This window comes from Apis laboriosa, unplaced genomic scaffold (assembly GCF_014066325.1).
Source record: "Apis laboriosa isolate Shangri-la unplaced genomic scaffold, ASM1406632v1 scaffold17_cov146, whole genome shotgun sequence".
Classification (NCBI taxonomy): Eukaryota; Metazoa; Arthropoda; class Insecta; order Hymenoptera; family Apidae; genus Apis; species Apis laboriosa.
Window position 1 is genome coordinate 239,467 of NW_025222181.1, and position 26,871 is coordinate 266,337.

Genomic DNA, 26,871 nt, shown 5'->3' on the forward strand with positions numbered 1-26,871 from the left:
TTCTTTTAAAATTCTTTTAAAACATTTTTAATATTTTTAAATTATATTTTAATAAAAAAAGCTACATACAGTAAACTTTTAAAAGTAAAAATTAAAAAAAAACAATTTTGAATTGAATGTTGCAATGCAATACTAATTATATTTATTCACTTATTGCCTTCTAAATTAGATTTACTATATTTATATATGTTTTAATATTGGTAAGATAATAAAGATTATATTAGGTTAGATTAATTAATTTTTTAAATGTAAAACAGATTATCTAATTAAAATTAAATCTAATTAAATTATCTAATAAATCTAGCTAAAGGGCTAATATAAAAGAAAATTATCAAAAATATTTTATAAAAAAAAATATATTTAAATGCTAAAAGATATAATCATCTTTTAAAAATTATGTATCTATGAATAAGAAGAATTAATTTTGGAAATAAAAATTCCACACATATGATATAAAATCTAATAATTTTATTAAAATCAAAATTATAAAATATAGCAATGAAATTTATATTATATTAAATTATTTATATTATATAAAAAAAAATAAAAATTCTACGATTAACATGTTTATATATTCATTATTATAATATGATACGATTAATCGTGCAAAGGGAGAAATTCCTTTTTTAAAAAGAGGAACTGGTTTTAAGGAATGTAACATCATTAACACATTTTATTAAAAAATTTTATCAATTTATTTATTTGAAATCAATTTTGGTAAATCAGTGAACTTTTTTTTTTAAGAAATTTTCTTTATTAACTAAAAATAACATAAGTTACTTTTTGAAAATAGAAATATTAATGTAAGAAGAGAATGTTAAAAGAATTATAAAGCATTCTAAAGTATATGCGTTTATACTATTCTCTTCGGTTTTGTATGCATTGATGCATATTTATAGAAACTTACATATTTAAATAACATCATACGATGACTGTTTATTATATATTCCGCGATTCTATCAATTTCTTTAAAATGCATAATAATTTAATTTAATGCATAAATGCATAATATTAAATTCATTGACATTAGAATCACATTAGAATTTGAAAATTATTTTTGCATTTAGATATTATATTAGATATAGATATTTATTTCTTTTTATATTTTGTGTTAAATTTTTATCTCAATTTTTATATAATTATTATTTAAATAAATCAATCTTAAAAATATTGAATATAATTAGATATTCGATATATCTCACGAATATTTTATAACATAGATTTAATTATCTTGTTAGAATAATATCCTGTTAAAAAAAATTTGTATATTGCATGCTTTATGGTAATTACAGCGATACTTACAGAAAAGTTTAATTTATGCATTTTTATTATTAAAAATTTTATTTATTTAAAATACTTTCAATTGTAACTCATTATACATATTTATTATTTCATTCTACAATGATTTAATTGTTTCAATAGAAAGCAAAATATATAATAAAAGATAAATTATTGGAAATTACAATTAATATGAAATATTATATATTAATACATAATATTAATAATATTATATTTATATGTATAATATATTTAAATTACGTATATAATATTAATATATTATTATTAATTATATTATAATATTATAATATTATATTTACAAAATGTTTCAAAAATTAATCGAACATAATTGATGATTTGAAACTTCTTTTTTTTACAATAATTTTTGTATATAAAATTTTTTTTTACAAAAAACGTAGATTTATCACGCTTTGATTAGTATTAGATATATATTATCGGCAAGTCACCAAATTTGAACAAATAATTAAATAAACACATTAATTTTTTTTAGCGATTCATTAGGTAAATTTTTTCATTTTATTGATTGGAAAAAGTCTTGAACTTTATATATCAATATAAAATATTGATAAATAAAATATAAAAAATTCTTCGAATTATTTTAAAAATCTATCGTTCCATCAATAACGTAAATTCATAATACATAATACATTATATAATATATTAATAATTTTTTTTATGAAGAAATATATATCTCAAAAAAAGATATTGACTTGCGATTGTCTAAGCGATTTCAGAACTCTAACTCAAATGATGACGATGCAAAAAAAATCATACAAATTATGGATTAAAAATTACTTACATAAATAATCTCATGATCATTAGTACTGTCGCGTAATTCCAGTTAATGTTTCTTCGATTCTTTAATATAAATAATCGATTCGTAAAATTAAATCGTTTTTATTTACAATCGAATCAATGTTAGATTCGTTCGAATAGCTATAAAGCTGGGAAAGAGCAGTGAAACAAATAATGATCAAATATTTTGTTTTAACGTTATTAGAAATGTTGGATACAACTTAAATTATATTGCAATATTTTGAAGAATAATTTGCAATATTTTCATGGCTGATTAATTCCAAATATATTAAATATATCAAATAAAAAAAAATAATAAACCGAATAACTATTACATTTTCTTTTATATTCCATTTAATACGACGGTACTATCTTTATTTTAAATTTTCTAAACATTTTTTTCTATCTCATTTGATTAATAGAGTTTTAAAATCAAAATTTGTTAAGATTTTAATCTTTTTCTAATAAAAGATTACTCTTTAAAAAGAAAGTTTAAAAAAAAAGATGTTTTGATTCTCAAAAATTTCGAATTTGAAAATCTTGTAAAATTTTGAATTTGAAAAATAACAATAAAAATATCAAATCAAATCTAATTTGATTTCAGATTTATTTTTATTATATATATATATACATATTTATTTATTTATTTATATATATTTATGCATAATTGAGAATGTTGCAAAAAATGACAGTTTAATTTGCATTGACTTTAAGAAAATTAATAATATTAATTATAAATATATAATATTATTTGATTGATTATTACACCTTCTCGTTTAACTGCGCAGAATTCCTTGCCTTATTCTTGGAACTGCAATTCCTGTTTTTAAATCACATGTCTTTAGAAACTTAAAACGAAACAGGAATATTTTTTTATTTTATTCATAAAAAATGTTTTCTATGAGCCAAAACTAAGCAAAATCGAAAAAAAAATCGTTTACAATTCTCAGAATATCTTCCCGTGTAACTAATGCATTCGAATTCCAATCCTACGGATTATTACTATTTAATGACTATTTCTGAATCAATCCAATATTAAGAACCTTAAAAATCTTATTATGGATACATTCCAGAATATTATGGATACATTATTAGATTAATACATTATAGAATTAACCTAATCTTAACCTAATCTAACAAATTGAGAATCCATGTATTCATGTATCCATAATATGATTTTTATAACATTCTTTATTAAATTAATTTAAAAATTCTCGATTAAAAACTAAATAATATTTTTTAAAAAACGATTTTGATAAAATAACACAATAATTATAAAGTTTAAGATCCAAAATATTATAAGGAAACCTCCAATAATTTTTATTTCTATTATACACTGATTCTTGAATTACAATATTGTAATATTGTTGAGAATCATTACATCATTTTTTTTATAGGGAAATTTATGTCTAGAGATATTTTTATCAATATTTAATTATCAATAATTAAAAACAAAATCAAAAATATAAACTTGTTTTTTTTTTCGTTATATTTTCTCATTTTGTTTAGAAATGATCATTAATAAAATTTCTAAACATTTGTAATCGGAAATCTTATATTTATACAATATTAGATCAAAAAAAGTAACTAAAAAAAGTAACCAAAAAATTTTATATAATATATTTTATATAATAAAACAAAAACAATTTATAAAACAATTTAAAAATATTATTCTATAAACAAATATAAATGATTGTTGAAACTTAAAATTAAATATCTGATTACATTTAATTATGCATAATAAAATTATGCATTTCTGAACACATTTATTTTGTTCAATTATGAAAATTGTAAACACAAAATAAAAATTTCTTATTCTATTTTCATACTTATTTTATGTGAAGTATTATATACATAATTCTTTTTAAATTTACACAATTATATCCAAAAAATAAAGAGCGAAGACAAAGAACTTTTCTTGATATCATGACATTTATAAATTCAATATTTACAAATACATAACCTTTTTTTTATCAAAGTAAGAATTTTAAATATTAAATCTTTCTTTTTTTTTTATTTTTTGTATTTTCTTACAATATAATAATATAATATAATTATAGAACAATATATAGTATATATTTTATAGAATTATATATAATTATAGAAACAATATTAATATTCTTCTTTTGTTTATTCTAGTATTCTAATAATTTTTTTAAAAACTTCTAGAATATGTAGATGATATTAACATATTTATAGATAATATATTCATCCTTAGAAAATTGATTATAAAGGCAAAAATAAACATAAAATTTATACAAAAATTGATTAAAGCTTATTTAGTAATTTATAAATGATTGAATTTTATAGTGAAAGATAATAGAAACTCTAGCAATATAGTTTCAATCTATTTTTATAATTGCATTTTTTAAAAAGAAAATTATAATGTCATAATTTCTATTTGGAATTATTTTTATGATCATTTATTTTTTTATTTATCATTAAATTTGAATTAATGAATGTATAATGAAACAAGTCATTATTTCAAATATTTAAATTAATAATAATAATAGTAGTAGTAATATATAATAATAAAAATTATTTCAATTATTCTAAACTATTTTTAAAAATAATTATTTCAATTATTTCAATTTCAATTTCAGATTTATCCAAATTTTATATTTGTTCTTTAGTAACGAAAGACCACCCAGCTTCGAATATGGAATCACACACAATTGCAAATTATACGACGAAGAAACTAATAGTATTCGATTGTTAAGTTCCTTGGATGCGGGTGGCTTATACGCTTCTCGAATACTAATCATCAAATATGCACCATAGTTTGTAACAGAATAAATTATCTCGTATTACAATTGCATTTTATATCATAAGATAAAAAAATATGATGCAAATAAATAAATTAGTTTTTTTATTTATATGATATTTTGTTTCTTATAAAAAAAAACTTTGTCGAATTATTGACGTGCATCATTGCATAAATATTTTTATTGAGAGAAATCAATAGGAATATATTTTTTGTCCTTATATTGTCTTTAATATTCTTGTACTTCTAAGTAATGAAATTGATTTCAAATCGATTTTATTTATTATAATATGTGTGTTTAATTCTATGATAGTGATTTTTCACTTTTTTTCTATCTTAAGGGACAAATTAATTACAATTTAATATTCTATTACTAACTTTTTTATTATAAAATTATTTAATTTAGATTAGGATATTGATTTATAATTTATTTAGAATAAATTAAATATGATAACTATTGCAAATACTAGATTACAATATTAATTAAATTAAATTATGCTTAAAAAAGAAAATAAATTAAGATTTCAATTATAAATAATTAGATAAAGAAAAAAGTAGCTAGTGAAATAAAATTAGAATTATTAAAAAAATTATAAGAAATATGTTATATATAATATATTATTATTATTATTATTTTTGTTGTTGTTGTTGTTATTATTATTATTATTATTATTATATGCTATAAAAATTTTTAGATATATCTGTAATCCTTTTGATGAGATTAAAAATCGATTATTCGAAATTGAACTATATTTATCAAAAATTGCAAAACATAACTAAAAGCATAGAAATACCATAGTGTAAAATATTTATGTTATAAAACCTTGATTTTTGTATCATTTCTTTTCTGATATAGAAAAGGCCATCGCACTCCGAGAATTGCATGTTGCCAAGGTTAAAAGTGGTCTACCTTGTACATTTTTATTGGACTTGTTGGGCATTTTTAGCTGTCGTCCAATATCTTTTCATGTACGAAATCTTCATTAAATAAAAAATATAGCACTAACGATATTGTGCAATAAATCAGAATTTCGAAAACACATTACCATATTATAGAAATTAGTTTATTATATGATATTATTCATAGAATTGAAAATCAGTTTAAAAGGACAATAAATAAGCTAATGGAATTGTTATTATGAAAAAATCTTAGTCTCTTTATTTTTTTATTATGATTATAGCATTGAAATGTTTTTTAAATCAATTAAATGAATCGAATTGAAATTAATAAGAGCAAAAGAGTGCATTTTCTTATTATTAATTTATTAATTTATTAATATAACAATTATAGCGTTGAAATCAATGATAATAGTACATTTTTTTTCTTTTTCTCAATTATATAATATTTAATTTTTATATATATATATATATATATATATATAATATTATTCATTTGCGTGATGATCAATCGAATCAAATCGAATCAATAATTTAATAAATCAATATTAAAAGCGCATTTTCTTTATTATATTTTTCTTTATTCTACAATACAAATGCATTAAAACATAATAAATGTAATAAAATTATAGTATCAAAATAAATTGAGCCAATCGATGCATATAAATACATTTTCTTCACCTTTTTATTTTATTCATATATAACTATTAATAAAATATTAATTAGACTATTCGATATACAATCTTGAAGTAGATTATTAATCAATCAAATTCAAATTAATGATAGTAAGAACTCGTTTTTTTACTTCAGCAAGGTTCACGTGATAGTAAGCGTAATGGTCATCATCATGAGAGGTCATCGACTGTATAATAAAACATAGTCATCCATACAAAGATCTTCTCATAATCGATACCTGATCAATAGGAAATTATTCGAAGAAAAAAAATATATGAAACCGTATATATATATATATATATATATGAACCGTACATTATAAGAGGTAAGATTTGAAAAACATTGGATATAATGCTTTCATTTCTCGAATGCCTTGATATTTGATGTGAATTTATATTTTATAATATAGAAAATATTTAATTCTCAATTATGACATATATCATGCATTTTTGCAATGATTCTGAGAATAATCATTAATATTAAAATTCGATATATATAAAGAAAAATAAGACAGCATATACTTAAATTAAATAATAAAAGTTAATATTAATTGTGTCTTAAATGATTATAAAGTTTTATATTGTTTAATTACAATGTTATATTGTTAATTACAATTTTATACACTTATGATAGTAAATTATAATAAATTAATATATAATAAATTAAATATATATAAAAAAATTACAATTCAATTGCAAATTTTATTTTATTAAAAGCATTTTGATCATTTCTTCGAAATATAAATTTTGTTCTCTTTTTGAAATCCTTTGCACATAATTTTATAATATAAGTTATAATGTAAATAATTCCGTTTTAAGAATGTAATATTGATGAAAAAATGTAATGCTTATACTTATATTTTTAATAAATGGACTGATAGAATATTTATACATAATTATATTTTTATGAATACAATTAATTGTACACATCTTGATTTTTAGTATTTTATTTAGAGATATAATATATAAATATATTTTATTTAAATTCTATTTTTTAATTATATATTTCTTAAATAATTTTTTATATTTTTTAAATATTTTAATTGTTTAGAGATATGATTGATATAATAAAAATTATATATGTATATTTATGTGAATTATATTATACATTTTTTCATCTTAAAAAAATTTATTATCTAAAAAAGTTTTACAACGAATAAAATGATCAACAATTATATTGGAATGAAAGAATATAATGAAACTTATTATGTTTCAATGCCAATTAAATAACTTATTCTTTCATTTATTGTTTTTGCTCTTCACTTCATTATTTATTGTTGTAATATAAAAGAATTTTTTTTCAATCGTTTTTTCATTAAATTTATATAATTATATATAAATTTATATATTTATATATAGAGATTAATAAAATATTAATTTTAATAAATGATAATTTTAATAATTTGATTTTAGATTTAAAAAATTTTATCATAATAATTTATTATTAATATATTTAAAATTTTATAATAAAGAATTTATAATTTATAATTTATAATTTATAATTTATATACTGAAACTAAGCTTTTATTTATAGAATGATCTATTATAGTTTTGTATTTATTAATTTATTATATTTAGTATTTTTTTTCTATGCGATAAATATATTCAATATTTATATGATAAACAAAGAATGTAAATATAAGATAATTATCATAAATGCAAAATCATATAAAAAATTCTCAAAGCATACTGCTTTGCGTTGTTTCATGAATAAAGAATCAAAATAATTTATAATGAAACATGAAAAATGTGACTATTGCACATTGAATTATTCTTGATTATAACGTTATATAAAATGTGTACGTGTAAATAGTTGTTTAATATGCACATATTTCACACATTGTATGAAAATTTCCGAATCATTTTACGAGTATAATACGTAATTTCAAAAATTCATGAATTAAATTTATACAAAATATTTCTTAATTAATTTTCATTATATGAAAATTTTACTTCCAATTTTATTCCTATATGGAATAAGTTCTTGCGAATTAAAATTTCATTTAATAATACTTTTTAAATAATTCGAAAATTTATTATATATTCTAAATGATGTTTTAAATTTTTTTTTGATCATGTAATCATATATATATATTTTAATATATAGTCATCAAACTAGTCGAGTTAAACTATCATGATGATTTGCAAAAAAATAAATATAATCGTTTACTTTATTCATAATTTATCCAATCAATTATCGTGTCAAAAAATATTTTCTTCTCGATTTTTTTGCAAATTCAAAATATTGAAATTTAGATAAAATCGAGAAATATTATCTATCATAAATTATATACCGGTTAATAATAAATTGATAAATATCACAATATCATTATTCAAATAAAGTTCGAAGAATATTATTAGAAATTGATTTGTAATATTTAAATTGTACCAAATTATAGAAATCAGAGATAAATAATTAATAATAAAAAATAATATTTATTATCTTTTATGCAATAATTTTATAATTAATAATAAAATTTTAAAAATTAATTATAAATTTGATAAAATTACGAATAATTTTTTTTTTAATTTTTATAATTTCATATTAAGTAGAGTGATCAAGTAATATATATAATTTTTAAAATTTGCTTGTAAAACTTTATTTGTTTTATTATTATTATTATTATTATAAATTATGAAAAATTTCATTAATAATATTAATCTAATTGCAAGAAAATTCATCGGTAATTGAAATTATTTAATATAAAATTTCATCAGTATATATATTTTATATGTATTTATATAATATTAATAATATTTAAATAAATCATTAATAATATTTAAAAGAATTTTTTTACTTATTTAATAATTAATAATTAGATAATTTTTAATAAAAAAATAATTTGAAGAAATACAATTTTTCAAACAACAATAAAAATTCTTTTTATTATTATATAATACATTTTTCAAATTTATTTTTTAATATAATGCTTTATTCTATTATACAAGGATATATTAATCTGAAAAATAAAATTATTGCAGATTTTTCAATCACAGATATATTAATCTGAAAGATAAAATCATTACAAATATTTTTGAAATAATGTACTTATTTATAATAAATATTATTATATCATAATATTATTATATCATAAATAATGAATGTATAAAAAATTTGAAGAAAATCTTATGTTTCAGAAGAAGAATATTAGAAGAATATTAACATAATACATATTACGTCATCACGTAATTACATTTGACCAAGTATTATAAAAAAACTGAAAAAAAAAAAGAAAATATAGAACCAATAAAAATGATCTTTTATTAATTATATTGTATATTAAATCTTATTATATTGTATATTAAATCTTTATTTCTCGATTATAATATATTTTAATTAATAAAAAAATGGAAAAATAAAAACAAAATCAAGATTTTAATATGCCAAGATATACTTCGAGTTTGATATTAGACGAATTTTTTAATAAAATATGGATTTTAAATAAAAGAATGTTTGATATAAATTTTATAATAACATTCAAGATTATTTCATCAGAAATATAAAAAATTCTCGCATATGGATATCGTATATCATTTATTATATATAAAATTTTGTAAAAATAATAATCAAGATTTTTATAATCTTTTAGATAAATGAACTTCAATCAAATTAATTTCAAATTTTTTTATTAATTAGATTAAATTTAAATTAAAAATTAAATAATATTAAATGAATAAGCACGGCAATATTTTTTAAATGGATGATTCAATGATTCAAAAACAGTTCTTATTAATGTTCTTCCTATGATTCATGATCTATTATTAAGAAATTTAAAAAATTTTAATTTAAATAGCAATTTGCGCTCGATAAAAAAGTAAATCTCTTAATGAAAATTTATTAAATGTTTTACAAAAATTATTTTCAAATATATATATATTTTTTTTATTATTTATTAAAATGTAATAAATAATTATTAAAATGTAAAAATAATGATTTTTAATTAAAATTAAAATTACATCAAAAAAAATTAAAATTACTTAGAAATATTAATAAATATTACATATTGATTTTAACATAAGATGAAATCTTAGTTTGTTATATAAATAATATAAAATAGTATAATATAATATAATATATAATTAATTATATTTTATATATATATAATATAAAATAAAATAATATAAAAAATTTTATTATTTATTATCTTTTGCTTTCAATTATTAAATAAAATAATCAAATATTTATTTTATCATCGAATTAAAACCATTATATTTATTAAAATTAAAATTCCATAAAATACATTTACTAAAATATAATACATCAAAAACAGAAGTTTTAACCTAATTTTTTAGCACTTCAATTTTAATGAATTCTAACAAAACTATAGAACTTTTTATAGAACTTTGACTTAAATAGTTTTTCATTATTCAAATTGTCTTAATTCAATAATCAATAACTTTAAAATTTATTTTCAATGTTTATTTCAAACAATATAATCTTTATTTTATTGAAATTATTCTTTTCTTTTTTGTTTATTATTTTCACTTTAAACAAAAATCATCTTGACAAAACACAAAATCTTTAATATCTAATATTTTTACAAAGAAACGCAAATGAATTTATTATAAAATTAATATATACTTTAAATGTCACAAATATTAGTAAACAAATTGAATATAAAAATTTTCAACGACCGTGCAATATTCAATAAAAATTATTATTATCAATATAATTAATCAATCTCTCATTCAATTGTAAACAAAAATTAATTACTTTAATAATAATGATATAACAAAAATTAATCACTTTAATAATAATGGTATAACAAAAATTAATCATTTCATTGATAATGGTATAACTGATGATATAACTTCAATAATAGCATCAAACTTATATAGCACATAACTTTATGATATAACTTCAATAATAGTACATAATAATAGTACTTTCTGAACTACTGCTTGATTCTTCAAATAAAAAGAATTTAAGAACGCAAACGGCATGTATTCTCACGATCCTCGGACAATCGAGAACTATCTACATACAGTAGATAAGCAAAGAGCGTCAATTATGAGCAGATAGGTTGGTGGGATCGTTGTCTATCCTATGTTGCACACGTTACCTGGTACAGGTTATGTGCTGATATATAAAACTCGGTTTTCATTGCGGAACTTCAGTTTCTACGAAGGTAGCTAAACACGAACGTGCTCTCTTTGACACGAAGAATCAAATCGATTTGTCGATAGTTATAAACCATTTTCAAATTTGTTTCAACTATAATTTGTGTATAAGAAGCGATCAATATTTTACGATTTTCCGCTATCATTTATTTAGGAAGCAAGTTAAATAGATCACAGTGAGTATATATAAAAATTCGGTTATGTATAAAAATCGTTGCATCAAGTTTAATTTGGAAAGATCAAAGAATTTTTTTTGTGTTCGATTAATGTTAAATAAAAAGTTTAAAAATTTATAAATATAATTGTATATTTTGATGCGAGCGTTAAATGTTGTTGATTTATGAACAAATATATATGAGTATCAAGTATAATCACATCATAAAATAAATAAAATCATAAAATAAATGATTTAAAAAGAAAGTGCATTATTACTTATATAATATATGATATTTTATAAATTCAGTGCTAAATATATTTCGAACAGAAAAGTATTGAAAATAATTTTTGAAACAATTTCGTCAAAATGAAATATTTTAAAGTTTTTTTTATAATTAATTTGGTAATAGATATATAAAAAAATACTTATTTATATATACTAAATGCAATTATTAATTAAAATAATAATTTTTTATTGTATATTAAAAATAATTATTTAATATAATATTTTAAACTCTAAAATTCTACTATGAATATTTAAAGTAATATTTTACTTAATATAATATAAAAAAAAATTATTATTTTAAATTAAAAATATTTTTATTTTTCAAGATTGTATAATTATAAAATTTCATATACGAAATTGCTTATTTTTGTACAGAATTGTTTACACAAAAAATAAAGAAATCTTGTCAAATTTAGATAAGCTTTGTGATTATTGGAAATCTAAAATGATCTGAAATAAATTTAGATGAAATGTAAATATTTCAAATAATAATTTATAAATATTTCAGAATAGAATATTTTAAAAATAGATCATTTCTCAAAGAACTTTAAAAAAATAGTCTCAAAATAAAACGTAATAATCTTTTAAAATTTCTCGAAACGTCCAGATCTAATCTAAATTATTTATTTTGCGAAATCTAAAATTTAATAAAACATAAATCTTCACACAATACGATCTATTTAAGACATCTGTAAAATTCTAATTACGTTTAATTACCGCTAAATGTCAAAATTATTTTAATTAAAAAGTTTACCGTGCAATCTCAAATTACTCTAATTGTAAACTCTCCTGCGTTAAATAAATATTCTTGGTTTACCATTCGTTATAATGACTGATAAATTATTTAACTAAAATTAAAAATTAAAAATTTATGTTTTTTTTTTCTTAAAATATTAATCTTATTTTGATAATGGCGAATAGAGTTTAATAATCGAAAATAATCATTGAAAATATAATTTATTAAATAAATTTAAAATAAATTCGAATATATAATATACATTTACGATACAAAAATATATTTAAGTATATAGAAGTTTATTTTTATTATATTAATAATTATTATATACTATATTATATAATAGATTTATTATAGATTTATTGAAATTAATTATATTAGCAAAACAGCAGATTTAATTTTAATATTATAATTTTTCTCTGAATTATTATTTTGTCTTCAAATTTTTTACATATTATTTTTATGTTTTTTATATTTTTATTATAAATATTTAATATTTTAGATTGGCATTAAATTTTTCTTTGGACTAATCTTTCCTAACCTTTTCAAACATTTTTATCATATTCACAAAGTGTATTATATTGTAATAATAATATATAATATATTTATATTATAATAAATATTTTATAATTTTTAAATAGATATATTTTTTTAATTTCTTTCAAACATTATTTATACAATCTACTGCGTTTATTTATTAATTATATCTGAAAAAGTTTTACATAATATTATATGTATTCAAACAATTCTTTTTTCCATGAAGAATATTTAAATAATTTTCTTAATCACTATTTAAAATATATTTCCGTTTGCATTTTATTTAATACTCGTGTAAGATTTTATAATTATTTCTGTTTAACATCTCATTTTTCTTAAAATATCGGATGCAAGAAAAACACAGATATATTTTTTTAAAAACGATTCGATTGTACTTGAGTGAAAATGCACAAAAGCTTAATATTATATCGTAAATTTTTAATTCAGAAGATTCAGAAATCAAATCGATGCAAATAAAATTTTCTAAGAATAAAAATGAATTTTTTTCTTAGAGACCCACGTAAATCATCATTTCAAGAAAAAAAATTTTTAATTCAGAAGATTCAGAAATCAAATCGATGCAAATAAAATTTTCTAAGAATAAAAATGAATTTTGTTCTTAGAGAATCACGTAAATCATCATTTCAAGAAAAAAAATTTTCAACCGATTAAATCATACTATATCTTTATTATTATCTTTATTTTACAATTATATATATGTCTATCAAAATTTTAATTACAATCAGCGTAAGTAAATAAATTAAGTCATCTTTTTCATATCTATAATATTTAAAATATAATACATACTTTTATATTTATTTTAGCATTGAACTTAATTTTTAGAAACTTGAATTATTTCGTTTCCAATTCTTGTTGACTGCTCTTGCACGACATTTATATTTTCACGACAAATTTTTAAAAATTTCATCTCGTTTCTAACATTTGATTAGCTTTTTAATCTTTTTAAACGCAACACCATCGCTATTGTCTCGCAACACAAAGGCGTTGGTCGCTTTCTTTGCTTAAAAAGATAAAGACACGAGGATGCACCTGACTGGACAGCAAATAGTGCTTAATGAGCGTGGAATTGCCAGGAGAGCAGTGATTTCAATTGCATTACGCGAACGCGACTGGATAAACTTATATATATATATCTCATTTTACATTGCAAATATATAATCAATTCGCGCGAAATGTCTTCTCCATTTATCGAGATCTTGATTGATTTAGTGCGTGGAAAATGCGTTTCTTGGAAATAATGTGATAAAAATGTGAAACCAAAGACGGATAATGAATAATTCTGTAAAAAAATGTTATAATCGAGCATATACTCATTATTTATTGAGCAAGGTCGTTCTTTTTTCGTTCTTTTTCTTTTGTTCCTCGTCAAACTTTGTATTTCTCTTGCTGAATATGGCAACATTAATCTTTGCTGTCTTCCACAATTAAAATATTTATTCAGCATACATTTAGTTTTCAGTGTATATATTGAAGAATTGAAATATTAAACATATTTAAATAAAAAATATTGAATAAAATATAATTGTAGAAAAAATGTAGAGAAAATTCTATTTTAATTATATTAAGTTAGAAAACTTTATTTGATTTTATATGACATTTATTATATGACAGAATCAGGATTAATTTATTTTAAATAACAAAGTCGTTTCAATGAAAATAAAAAAAAATTTAGTTTCTCACAAATATTTTAAAATGCTAATATAACATTTTAATCCGTATCTTTTTTACTCAAGACATAATATAAAATTTGTTATATTTCTGTTAATAGATTTTCAAATTGATATTATTTGAAATATTTATATTCAATATCTGAAATCCTAATTATCAGAAATTTTAAGTAATTTTGACATAAAGGCAAATAATGTAATGAATATAAAAGCATTATTTTTTTAAAAATAGCTAGAAAAAGACAAAAGAAAAAGTGAGAATTCAAATTTTTATAAAATGTTATACGTATTCTTATATCTTCTTAGTAACTTTGAAATATATATAGTAAAAGTTGAACAATTGATCTAACTTGTCCATTAGTTATTTTTAGTGGGATTTATAATGTTTTGAATCTCTTTGAATCTGATTCAAAACATAATAATTGTTTAAAATCTTGAAAATCTCGATTTTGATGATAAAAATCTTCACTATTGATTAATGATAAATTAACACTTAATACATGTACTGAACATATATGCACAATACATGCACTTTCTTTCTAATTTAATTTTCTTTCGAAATTTCGAATATTTATCTGACCATAGATCTATCAAAATATTCTGAAATCTGATCAATTCTTACATTTGATCAATTTTAAGATTTTTCTGTATTATGATCCGCATAACTGCAAAAGATTCATCCCCACTACTAAAAGAAAACATTATTACAATGAAAACAATGCAAATGTAATTCGATTCAAGATCAAGAAATAAAAACAAACAATATTATTTGTATTATACTTTCAAGATTATAATTAGATTATAATTATTAATAATTTTTTTATCAAAATTATTGTTTTTCATCTTATTTTTAATTAAAAAAAAATTCCATAAATACAAAAAATATTTTATTAAAGAACAAAAGTAAAAAAAACAAAATATTAACTGTTGCGTTAGAATTGTCTCATCGACCTTGATTCTCGACTTCTTTTTCTTTCATTTAATTTTTTTTCGCTCTTCTTTATACATTTTTTTTTTCTCGGCAAAAAAAAACGTAAACATACTTTAAACTCCAATCAAATTATATCAGTAAGTAAAGATCGATATATACTTCATTGGATAATTAAAATATTTACTACACATGTACTATTCTATAATCATATGTGCATTAAAATTAGTTATTTTTGCGATGTTACGATGTTATGATTTTAAATTCAACTGATTTTATGTTTCTTTGTACATTGGTATGCATATATATGCACATATACATTGTTACATCGGTATCTACCAATGCATATATGCATAAATGCATGTTGGTTAAAAGACAAGATGTTTTAAACAAAAAAAAAAATGTGGAAAAATAAACAAAGAGTAGCTAATGAAATGTCGATGAAGAATAAATGATAAGAATCAGTCTATAAGTTTCTTCGAATGTTTTTTTTTTTTGTTCCTCTTTTCTTGAACTTTAAACTCAATTTTAGATTTCGCTTGACATATTTTTTTTCACGATTATCATCTTGTTATCATACTACCATTAAAAAAAAATTGTTTCTTGTTAACTATAGCACTTTGTGTATTAATGCAATAACAAAACAATAAAGTAGTAATGCATATATATTTATATCATTTTACTCGATGATTCATATTATTATCGTACCAGAGAAAATTCATATATATTTTAAATGTAAATAAAAGTAAAATAAAATAATGGAATAAAATATATTATAGTAATAAAGTATATTATAATAATATAATACAATAAATATAGTGTTACGATAGTAATATTTGTTTTAATATTTTTCTAATTTATATTCATTTTTTCTCTTTCATTCCAGATTTAATCTTAGTTACGAACATTAAAGAGAATTTTAATGTAATAATATAATATAACGTAATACGTATACGATAATGTTATAATATATAAAGTATATTATAATTATGAAATATTTAAAAATATAAAAATATGTAAAATGTGTATAATGTAGAGAGATATATAAAACAATATATATTCATTGTGTTATTTAATAGATGATAATTAATAGATGAAATCTGTGGTTTATATTTTTTTCTATTTTATTGTTTACAAAAATATAATTTTATATTTATAAAACATCTGCAATTTAATAATAAAATAATTAAGATTTTTATGATATCAATATAAATGTTTATTTCAAAATTCAATTTCATTATAAAATAGTTTTATCATTTTAATACAAAGTTAAAGATAAAAAATGATATATTCTTAATAAAAAAATTTGTGCCTTTGTACTTTTATTATATAATAATTATTATATAATATTGTATATTTAAAATTTTTATTTGTATATGATTATACAAAATTGAATTCAACATTATTCATTATTAATTGAACTAAAACGAATACGTAATGCATATTTATAATTGGAAATCATGTATGGTAATATGATACAAATGCGTATAATTTTTAAATAATCTACATTGTACTTACCATTTAGTTTCATTCATGAATTATTTTTATAATATTTACTTCAACTAAGAACAATAGAATACGCTCATAATTTTAAATATAATATATATTAATTAATTAAATAAATATAATATATATATATGTATATCTAATTTTAAATCTTGATAATTATTAATATAATTTACATCTATTATCTCTACAGATTCTTATAAATGATTTTTTGTTTTCCCGGTTATTAATAAATGCCTAAGCCTGTTTTAAATATATCTAAGCCGTGCCCATATGCATAATTTTATTTATTTGCATAATATACAGTGTGCACAATATTTGAAGGATTGATTTTAAAGATTAAAAGAAATACAAAAATTAATGTACAAAAAGCTATTGAGATTTATTTATTATTTATTAAATTATTTATTATTTATTATTTATTAAATTATAAGCAATTTAAATTCGCATTAGATAAATAACAAAAAATAGCAAAATAGAAACAAAATAAGTGAATGTGATGTGAAAAAAATGAAACCATCTTACTTTATTTTGTTTCTACTATCTTAATTATCAAGAAGGTTATCGTTAAAAATTTCTAAACAAATTTTTATTACATCTTGCATTATATCTTTAAAAATTTTAAACTTTACATATATATATTATATATACTATAACAAAATACGAACACTTTTTTCTATCTCGTTCATAAAAGATTTTTTTCTCTCGTTTTATACGAGTCAATGAACCAAAAATTGAGAAAAAGTTGCCAATAATTCTCAGAACAATTACATTTGTCTCAATCTTGCGATATTTAACTGAGCATTACTGTAATAATAATAACAATAACAATTAAAACGTAATATTATTATAAAAAAACATAATGGGACCACCAATCTTTAATAAAAAGATTGAAAAACACTGATCTAAAATTTCAAAAATAATAATAATAACATTTGAATCGATATTACAAATAAATATGATCGATCACGTGGTAAAAAGATTAAAAAACACTGATCTAAAAATTTAATCGATTAAAATTAAATGAAATGGAGCAAATACAATAAAAATAATAATAATAAATTTGAGGTAATTTGAATTTTTTTTGCAAGAAAAATGCGTTTCCTCCATCGGTATTGCAGTTAGTGAGATCACGTTTCCTTCCAATTACAATAGTTGCAGATCGTATTGCAAAATCGATGGTCGAATAAGCGTGTCGCTTTTTCGGTTCTTGGGGAAACTCGCCGGTTGCTTGTAATTTGTTAAATTTCGCAAGAAACTACATTAAAAGTCGATTCTCTCTTGCAAAATTTTTAAACGAAAAAAGATAAAAGATAAAAGATAAAAGATATTACCTTTAAAATGACATTATTTGAAGCAACATATTATTCATATTCATATTATCTCATAGTTATTTAAAATAATAATATGAAAAATATTATTCAAATATCATTTCATAAGTAGAAACAAAAACAATATTAAAAGTTTAAAAAATGTAAATGAAGTATTAAATTATTTTCTTAAAATTATAAGAACAAATTAAATATATAAAAAATTTGAAAAATTAAATATATTAGATTGGTGTGTATTAAATTTTTCAGAATTTGAAGTTAATAGAGTAATAATATTTATAAAGTATAAATATAAATAATATAATATAAATTTAACTAATATTATACACTTTTGTCATATATAAAAATTCTGAGATTGTAATATTTTTGGAATATTATCAAATTAAATTTTTATTCAAATAAATATTCAAACGAAATTTTTATTTTACTTGTTATTTTATTTTTTTTGTTATTTTATTATATATTTATTATTTTATTTTATACATTATTACGTGAATAATAATTATTAATATTAATTGAATAATAATTTATATTAATAATAATTTATATAATTATGTATATTTTTAATTACAGTTTAACGTAAAATATAAAAAATTGACTTATATCTATTTATATTTATTGTTTTCTAAAAAAACAATAAATAAATATTTGATTTATATTATACATTGATGTAGATAATAAATTACATGATTTATAAAATATATATTATATGAGATACTTTTAAATTGTATTTATTTATGAAAAATTTCTTTTTTTAATGTTTGTTTCAATTTATTTATCCCAAATTATGATATCCACTTTTTCTATATATAAAAAAATTTATTATCATTTATTCTTTATTTATTATTCAAGATAATCAATAATTTAAGTAACCATATTAAAATATTCTTATTTTTCGAATAAGATTTTAATCAAATTCATATTTATTCACATATATTTTTCAATTTCAAATAAATATATTTCACTTTTATTTTTTATTTCAAACAAAAGATATCCAATTTTGCATCGCAGATTTTCTAACATATAATAATAAAAATAATAATAATAATTATGATATAATCTATAATAAATTATCTATAACATTTTTATCACTTGATCACTTATTCCTCAACAACATATAATTTTTATTATAAAACAATTTTTTTCCAAATGTAACAAATATACTATGCTACGTAGAGCACTCACCATAACAAAATAATTCACTTATTATCGAAAGATATTATATATTTAAACATTACATATATAAATGCAGAAATTTTTTATCTTTAGAGAAATATAAGAGATGTTCATAAGAGATGTTCGTGTTACCACTTTTGCAGTCGTAATACGTTCAAAAATTTCAGTGAAAGGATTGACTGGATTTTAACTTTTCGTGACGACGTTGATCTATAGATCTTCAAACCGTTGTCCGCGTTGGACGAGCTGTGGATACGCGCGAACAACTTTATTTTTTAAAATATAGATAATATCTGGAAAAGTAATAAGGTAACGTGTAAAATAATGTGTATCTCATTAATACAACATTAATTACAAATCATGTGAATTTTATCTTTAAGTGATTAATTGAATAGTGTGATTGATTGATGATATATCAGATAATCAAGAAAGTTTTATCATTTTTTTTTTGATAGAAGAGAAAAAGAGAAATATATAAAAAAAATTTATTAAATACTTAAATTAAATAACATTGCATAATTGAACACATAAGTAATTGAAATTTAATGATTTAGTGATAATTCGTATTTTTAATATCATTATTTATTAATAGCTTGTAATAGGAAGTTTGTAATAGAAAAAGATAAAGTTGCAAGATTGTATAAATGATACGTAAGTGTAAAATGTTAAGATAACTATTTTTGTCTACTAAGGAAAAGATTATAGATATATTAATTTTATAAATATAACTTTGAGAAGTGAAATACTTCCTATTTTTAATTTTGGAAATAATATTCAATAAAAAATTTTTAAATGTAATTCCTTATACGTTCCAATTTAAATCTCAATCATCATTTGCAACTGTTGGTAAAGCAGTATTTTATAAATGTTTATTTTATTATATTTTATATATTATATAAAATATATTTAAAATAATATATATATATATATAAAATAATATATATATGTATAAAATAATATATTTTTATTATATTATATACAAGAAATATGACAAAACTTTCTTAATTCGCAAGGTTATTATATCTAATAATTCAATATCTTTTGTATGAATAACTTTGTGATCAATAAAATTATTAATGTTTTTTTACTAATGTCGATTGATTGTATGATAAATATTATTACTAACAATTGATAAAAATAAATCAAATCAATAAATTTAGTAAAATAAATAATATAAAATAATAATAAAATAAATTCAATAAAATTTGCAAATAATAAAATTGTAAATTTGTAAAATTTATTTTGATTTACAGATGGCGCAATTTGTAATGGCAGTATATGATGAATACCGCAATCTGATGGACAATAAGAGCGATCCTAGAGTCAACAACTGGTTCATGATGAGTAGTCCATTCCCAACCTTATTTATTTGCTTATTTTATGCCTACTTCGTCAAAGTTTTGGGCCCTAAACTCATGGAAAATCGTAAATCTTTCGATCTTAGAAAAATTTTGCTATTTTATAATTTCTTTCAAGTGATATTCTCCGCATGGCTGTTTTATGAGGTATGAAAATTCATTAAAAAAATCTTTAAATATATAATAAACATTGAACAAACAAAAATTTTATATGCAAAGATCAAAAAAAGAAAAATTTATAAATGTTATCTTGCAAATATTTAAAATAAAACTAACAAAAGCAAAACAGTATTGTAATTCGTTAAAGACAAGTTCGTTGTGACATAACCGTTTTATTTCACTTTGCATATTTCGTGTCTTGAATTTTACTTTATTTCATTTGCATTATTTTATTCTGTATATTTCATTTTATTTAAATTTTTTTTCTTTTGTATCATTTTTTCAATCTTTACATTATCTTCTTTGTGACTTTTATTGTATCAAAAGATTTTTAATATTAAATAAATAAATATTAGTTATTATTATTATTATTTCGAATTGTTAATAAGTTTGAGCATAATAAAAATTTGATTTTTAGATATAAATTTCGATTTATAAAAATCAAATCATTCAAGTTTTAAATGTAAAATAATTGTAAAAATAATAATTTGTGTTAAAATAAATTTATATTTTGATTTCTGAAAGTCTTTATGAATTTTTTGAAAAAAATCTTTTGTAAATATTATAAAAGTGACTAATTAATAATATATGTTTATATGTTTATATAATATATGTTTATATAATATATAATATAATATATGTTTATATGTTTATATGACAAAGACAATTATTTTAGAAAAAAAAATAGACAAAAAATGTAGAGATAATAAAAGAAATATAATGGAAAATTTTAATAAATCAAAAATTTGATTTTAATGATATCCATCTAATAATAAATTTTATTGTTTATTCAATAATTATTTTATTATCCATCAAGTTTTCATACTAATAAGTTTAACACGTGATAGTTTTTTTTGATAGTTTTACTTGAACTTTTTTGTTACTTTCATATCTTTGAAATATATATCTAAATATTTTTAATTTATTATTATTATTATTATTATTATTATTATTATTATTATTATATATAATAAATAATATATATATATAATAAGATTTTAAAATCCTATCTATTCTTGAAAATAGAAGTTCGAAATGGTTTTCAAATATGCCAAATAAAATAAACAAAATTTGATACTGATTTTTTATCTCACTCTCTCTTTTTCACTCAATTTGAATTCATAAAAGTCATCTAAATTAAATGTTTAGATTTGTGCTGTAATTATTTTTCGAAAAGAAAATTATACGAGTTTAATATTTGCCATTATTATAAAAATAATTTGAATAATAATACACGATTAAAAATGAGAAAAAATTATTTGATATTAAATTGATATAAATTTTAATTGATTAAATTTATTTGATATAAAAATTTTATACATAATACATGTTGTTCGCAGAGCTTGGTATCAGGATGGGGAGGTCAATATTCCTTCCGTTGTCAACCGGTAGATTATTCAAATAATCCATTGGCACTTCGAATGGCACGAGGTTGTTGGTGGTATTATTTCTCAAAATTTATCGAATTTTTGGATACGATATTCTTTGTGTTAAGAAAAAAGAACAATCAGATCACAATTTTACACGTAATTCATCATGGATGCATGCCGATGTCTGTTTGGTTTGGCGTTAAATTCAGTCCTGGTAAGTATTTATCAATTTGATTTTTTCTATCTAATTTTTGATTTATTTGCATTTGAAATAGATTTGAATAGATTTACGTAAATGGATCAATATTGGGCATTTTTTATTTGATTTAATTGAAATAAAATATATATAAAAAAAGAGAAAGAAAATTACTTTATTTTAAATGAAAAATAAATTTATTTTAAATAAGAAATAATAAATGAAATAAATTTTTAATTATTTATATTTGAAATTTTTATTATTTTAATTTTGTAATATATATTTTTACATATTATTTTATCTTAAATAATTAATAATAACACTACTTGTTTTTTAAATATCCTTTAATTTGCAAAAGATTAATTTGAAAATTATATATAGAATCATATGATATTCCTCTTTACACCTCAAACAACTTTTATTTAAACATTTTTTTTTTTTTTTAATAAGTTCAGCCTCTCGCAAGACATTTCAATTTTGCAATATTATGAAAATATTCTATACAATGTAATATAAATTTATATATATATACAATATAAATTTATAGAATATATTTTTTTATTATTTTTTTTTACTCATTTTCACTTATTTTCATTCGAATAAAAATTACTTAATATTAAATGCTATCAATCTAATGACGCAAAAAAATTTCTCAACACACTCAAAATTCAAAACTCGATTACGACCCAACTTTCGTTTGCAGGTGGCCACAGCTCGTTCTTCGGCTTCCTCAACACATTCGTGCACATCTGGATGTACGCCTATTATTTCTTGGCCGCTCTTGGACCAAAAGTGCAACGCTTCCTCTGGTGGAAGAAATACCTGACCACCATGCAAATGATTCAATTCGTCCTTGTGATAATCCACGCGTTCCAGCTTCTCTTCATCGAATGTAATTATCCGAAAGCATTTGTCTGGTGGATCGGCATGCACGCTATCATGTTCTACTTCTTGTTCCGTAATTTCTATACTCAAGCGTATAAGAAGAACCAATCTTCCACCGTGCAGTTAAAGAAGGAACTAGAAACAGAGAAATGGAAAAAAGAGCAGAATGATAGTGTGAAAGAGAACAGGACGATATATGCCAACGAGTATAAAATGGCAACCGGATATATCTCTGACAGTGGACTTAGGAACCGTGTGTTTATCGACAATCGCAATTTCCAAAAGTAAAAAATTTCGAAAATAATTATCTATGCATCGTATTTCGTGAATACACAAATGTGAATTCGTGTCACATAATAATGTGATAGCCAGTCTAACCAATATAAATTTTAAAAAAATAAGTTCTAATAGCGATTCTAAATACTTGGGTTGTAAGAAGTTAAAATTAAAGAACTGCCAAATTTCATCTCTTAAGATTAAAAGATTTAAGACTTAAGATTAGTCAATGAAAAAGCTTGAGGCCGTCACGTTTACTATGGCTATGTGATTGCAGATTATTTGATGACAAAGAGATTAATTGCTCAAACAGTTTCAAATCCTCATGAGTAATCTTGGAATTAAAAATTATAATTATTTGATGACAAAGATCAAATGAAGACAAGAGCTCAAATAATTTCAAATTGTCATGAGTAATTTTGAAATTGCAATTGTTTGATGACAAATAAGATTAGTTGATAAGAATAATTTCAAACCAATTATAACTAATATCTAGACTTAAAGATCTGATTTTTCTCTCATTGTTTGAATTTTAACAATGTTACTAATCGTTTTTTAAAGATTTAGAATTAAGATTTAAGATTTATTATAGACCAATTGTGATCAAATTTATCACAATTTGATACGATGTCAAGGATATCACATGAATATGACGCGTTCCTTCTTTTTTGAATTTTTCGGCTTGTCTATTGATTATTGATTATATGAAATACATTCGTGTGAAATTTTTCACAACGTTTCATGTGTGCTTGCAGATGTATGTCTTTATATAAGCAAGACTGTATCAGTGAATGTATGAGAATTAGAGTAAGATATAAGGAGAAGACGTGGCGGCAATACACCGCCAATACAAATTTAACTATCGTTTAGTTAAGATTACGAGAATTGCCAAAAAAATTTTTCTTTTCTTTTTAAGGCTTTTATTATGAATCTTGTAAATTATGTTGATGAAGTTCAAAAATTGCACGCAACGAAACGAGTCAAAGAAATCAAACTCATTAACTTTTTTTCAATTATTCATTCGAAAAAAATTAACTAAAAATCAGTAACATTGTATATTATATTTTAGATTTTAAATTTAATTTTTTTAACTTAAGAATTTTTAAGAAAATAGAATTGATTAATTTGGTTCCTAAGTAGCTCAAATTATGTTACAAGCAATTTTATGTCAAATATTATGTCAAACAATTTATATTATATATATATAATTTATGTTATACTATATATATATAATATATATTTTATATATATATAATATTCGTATTCTTTTTTTACAATTTTGTAATGGTTATTTTTAAATCCATTGAATATATTATTATATTTTCATATTTTTCACAATTTTCCATATTTTCTATCATTTAGAAAATTCTGAAAAAATTTTAATATACTTTCAAGTATATATTGAAGTATATATTCAAAAGAAAATTATAAAAAATTTATGAAATATCTATGGTGACGAATCCTGACATGGCATGCTATTGAAAAGTTAATTATATATATGATGTAAAATCAATCTCAGAATAAGTAATCAGTAGCAATTATTCTCGAATGCAAGATATTTGTGTATTTTAAACGAATTTTATATATAAATAATATTTCCTTTTTAAGAAAAGATTATCATAGAGAAGAAACCACTAGTCGGATATTAAAAACGCTTAAAAAACTCACTTTCAAATATTAATATTAAATTCGTATTTTATTGTAGCGATAATTATTTTTTTTTTGTCAAGATAGTTTTACACAGTTAATAACACAAGTTAGTTAATTTTTACACAATATCTTTTCTTTGTTGATAATTTTCTGTGATAATTTTTGGTCAATGCGCAGATTTATCTATACAATCGAATTAATATACACTTAGAGACATAAACGGGCGAATGTTTAATTTTTAAATGCGTAGAAAGAAATTAATTTTTCGATCAAAAGAAATATTAATCTAATCTATGATGCGAACTACACATTTGACGCGTAGATATATTATAACTTTATATAATACGAGTTGTAAATGCAAGATCTATTTATTTTATAAAATAAAAATTTTACGATTTTTAATTAATTAATTTCTCCTATCTTCATCTTCTTTTATTATATTCAATCTTATATCTTCTAAGATTGTTTTCCAATGTTTTTTGACTTGCAACATTCTTTGTAACAACTTAGAAATTTCTTTTTTTTTTTTTTTTTGCTATATATTTCTTTCGAAATAGATTCGAAGTGTTCGAAGTCGGATTGGTAAGTTTATGAAAATAACTAATATATCGATTATCTAATACAAAAACAATCGAAAAAAGTGGTATTATAACTAATATAATAAATTTGATTATTTGATATTCGTAATTCCAATAGATTTCATATTAATATATAATGTCAGAAAAATTGTAACAATCTTATAAGAATTATTATGAAAATTATCTTGGTATATATTACAGAAAAATGCGGATCCTTGAAATCTTCGTGTTAAATCGGGAGAGATCGGATATATTCGTGAAAGTATCTAGTGTTGGAAAAATATAGTACTCGTATAAATCGATATAAATGTATCGAGATCCTGAAATTAATCGATCTCATATATATATATATATATATATATATATATATATATAGAGCTTACGAGAAATATTTAATCATATCTACAAGATGTTGCAGAAATCAAATGAAAAAGTTCAAGTAATGAAGTGATTTCAAGTAACATTTTTTAAAATCCAATTTAAGTATTGCATAAAATAAAGTATC

At 19.6% G+C, this 26,871-nt stretch overlaps 1 protein-coding gene across 5 annotated transcripts; it reads left to right on the forward strand.

Moving 5' to 3' along the window:
* The first annotated feature begins 11,551 nt into the window (after positions 1 to 11,551).
* On the forward strand, positions 11,552 to 25,383 carry LOC122711647 (elongation of very long chain fatty acids protein AAEL008004-like). 5 transcript variants are annotated; one of them, XM_043930649.1, is made up of 5 exons: positions 11,552 to 11,726; positions 20,111 to 20,203; positions 21,148 to 21,399; positions 22,752 to 22,995; positions 23,681 to 25,383. In XM_043930649.1, the coding sequence occupies exons 3-5, from the start codon at positions 21,148 to 21,150 to the stop codon at positions 24,148 to 24,150; spliced, it is 966 nt and encodes a 321-aa protein (XP_043786584.1). In that variant the 5' UTR covers positions 11,552 to 11,726; positions 20,111 to 20,203; the 3' UTR covers positions 24,151 to 25,383. The 5 variants fall into 5 exon arrangements, with proteins under 5 accessions (XP_043786584.1, XP_043786580.1, XP_043786581.1 ...); XM_043930645.1 differs by having other exon boundaries at positions 19,988 to 20,203; positions 23,681 to 25,382; XM_043930646.1 differs by having other exon boundaries at positions 20,038 to 20,203; positions 23,681 to 25,382.
* Positions 25,384 to 26,871: the final 1,488 nt, after the last annotated feature.

Excerpts from the sequence above, each read along its gene's own strand:
- LOC122711647 (XM_043930649.1), top strand. The coding sequence starts at position 21,148 with ATGGCGCAATTTGTAATGGCAGTATATGATGAATACCGCAATCTGATG. Across the intron at positions 21,400-22,751 it reads CCGCATGGCTGTTTTATGAG|AGCTTGGTATCAGGATGGGG; the intron begins GTATGAAAATTC and ends TGTTGTTCGCAG. Across the intron at positions 22,996-23,680 it reads TGGCGTTAAATTCAGTCCTG|GTGGCCACAGCTCGTTCTTC; the intron begins GTAAGTATTTAT and ends TTTCGTTTGCAG.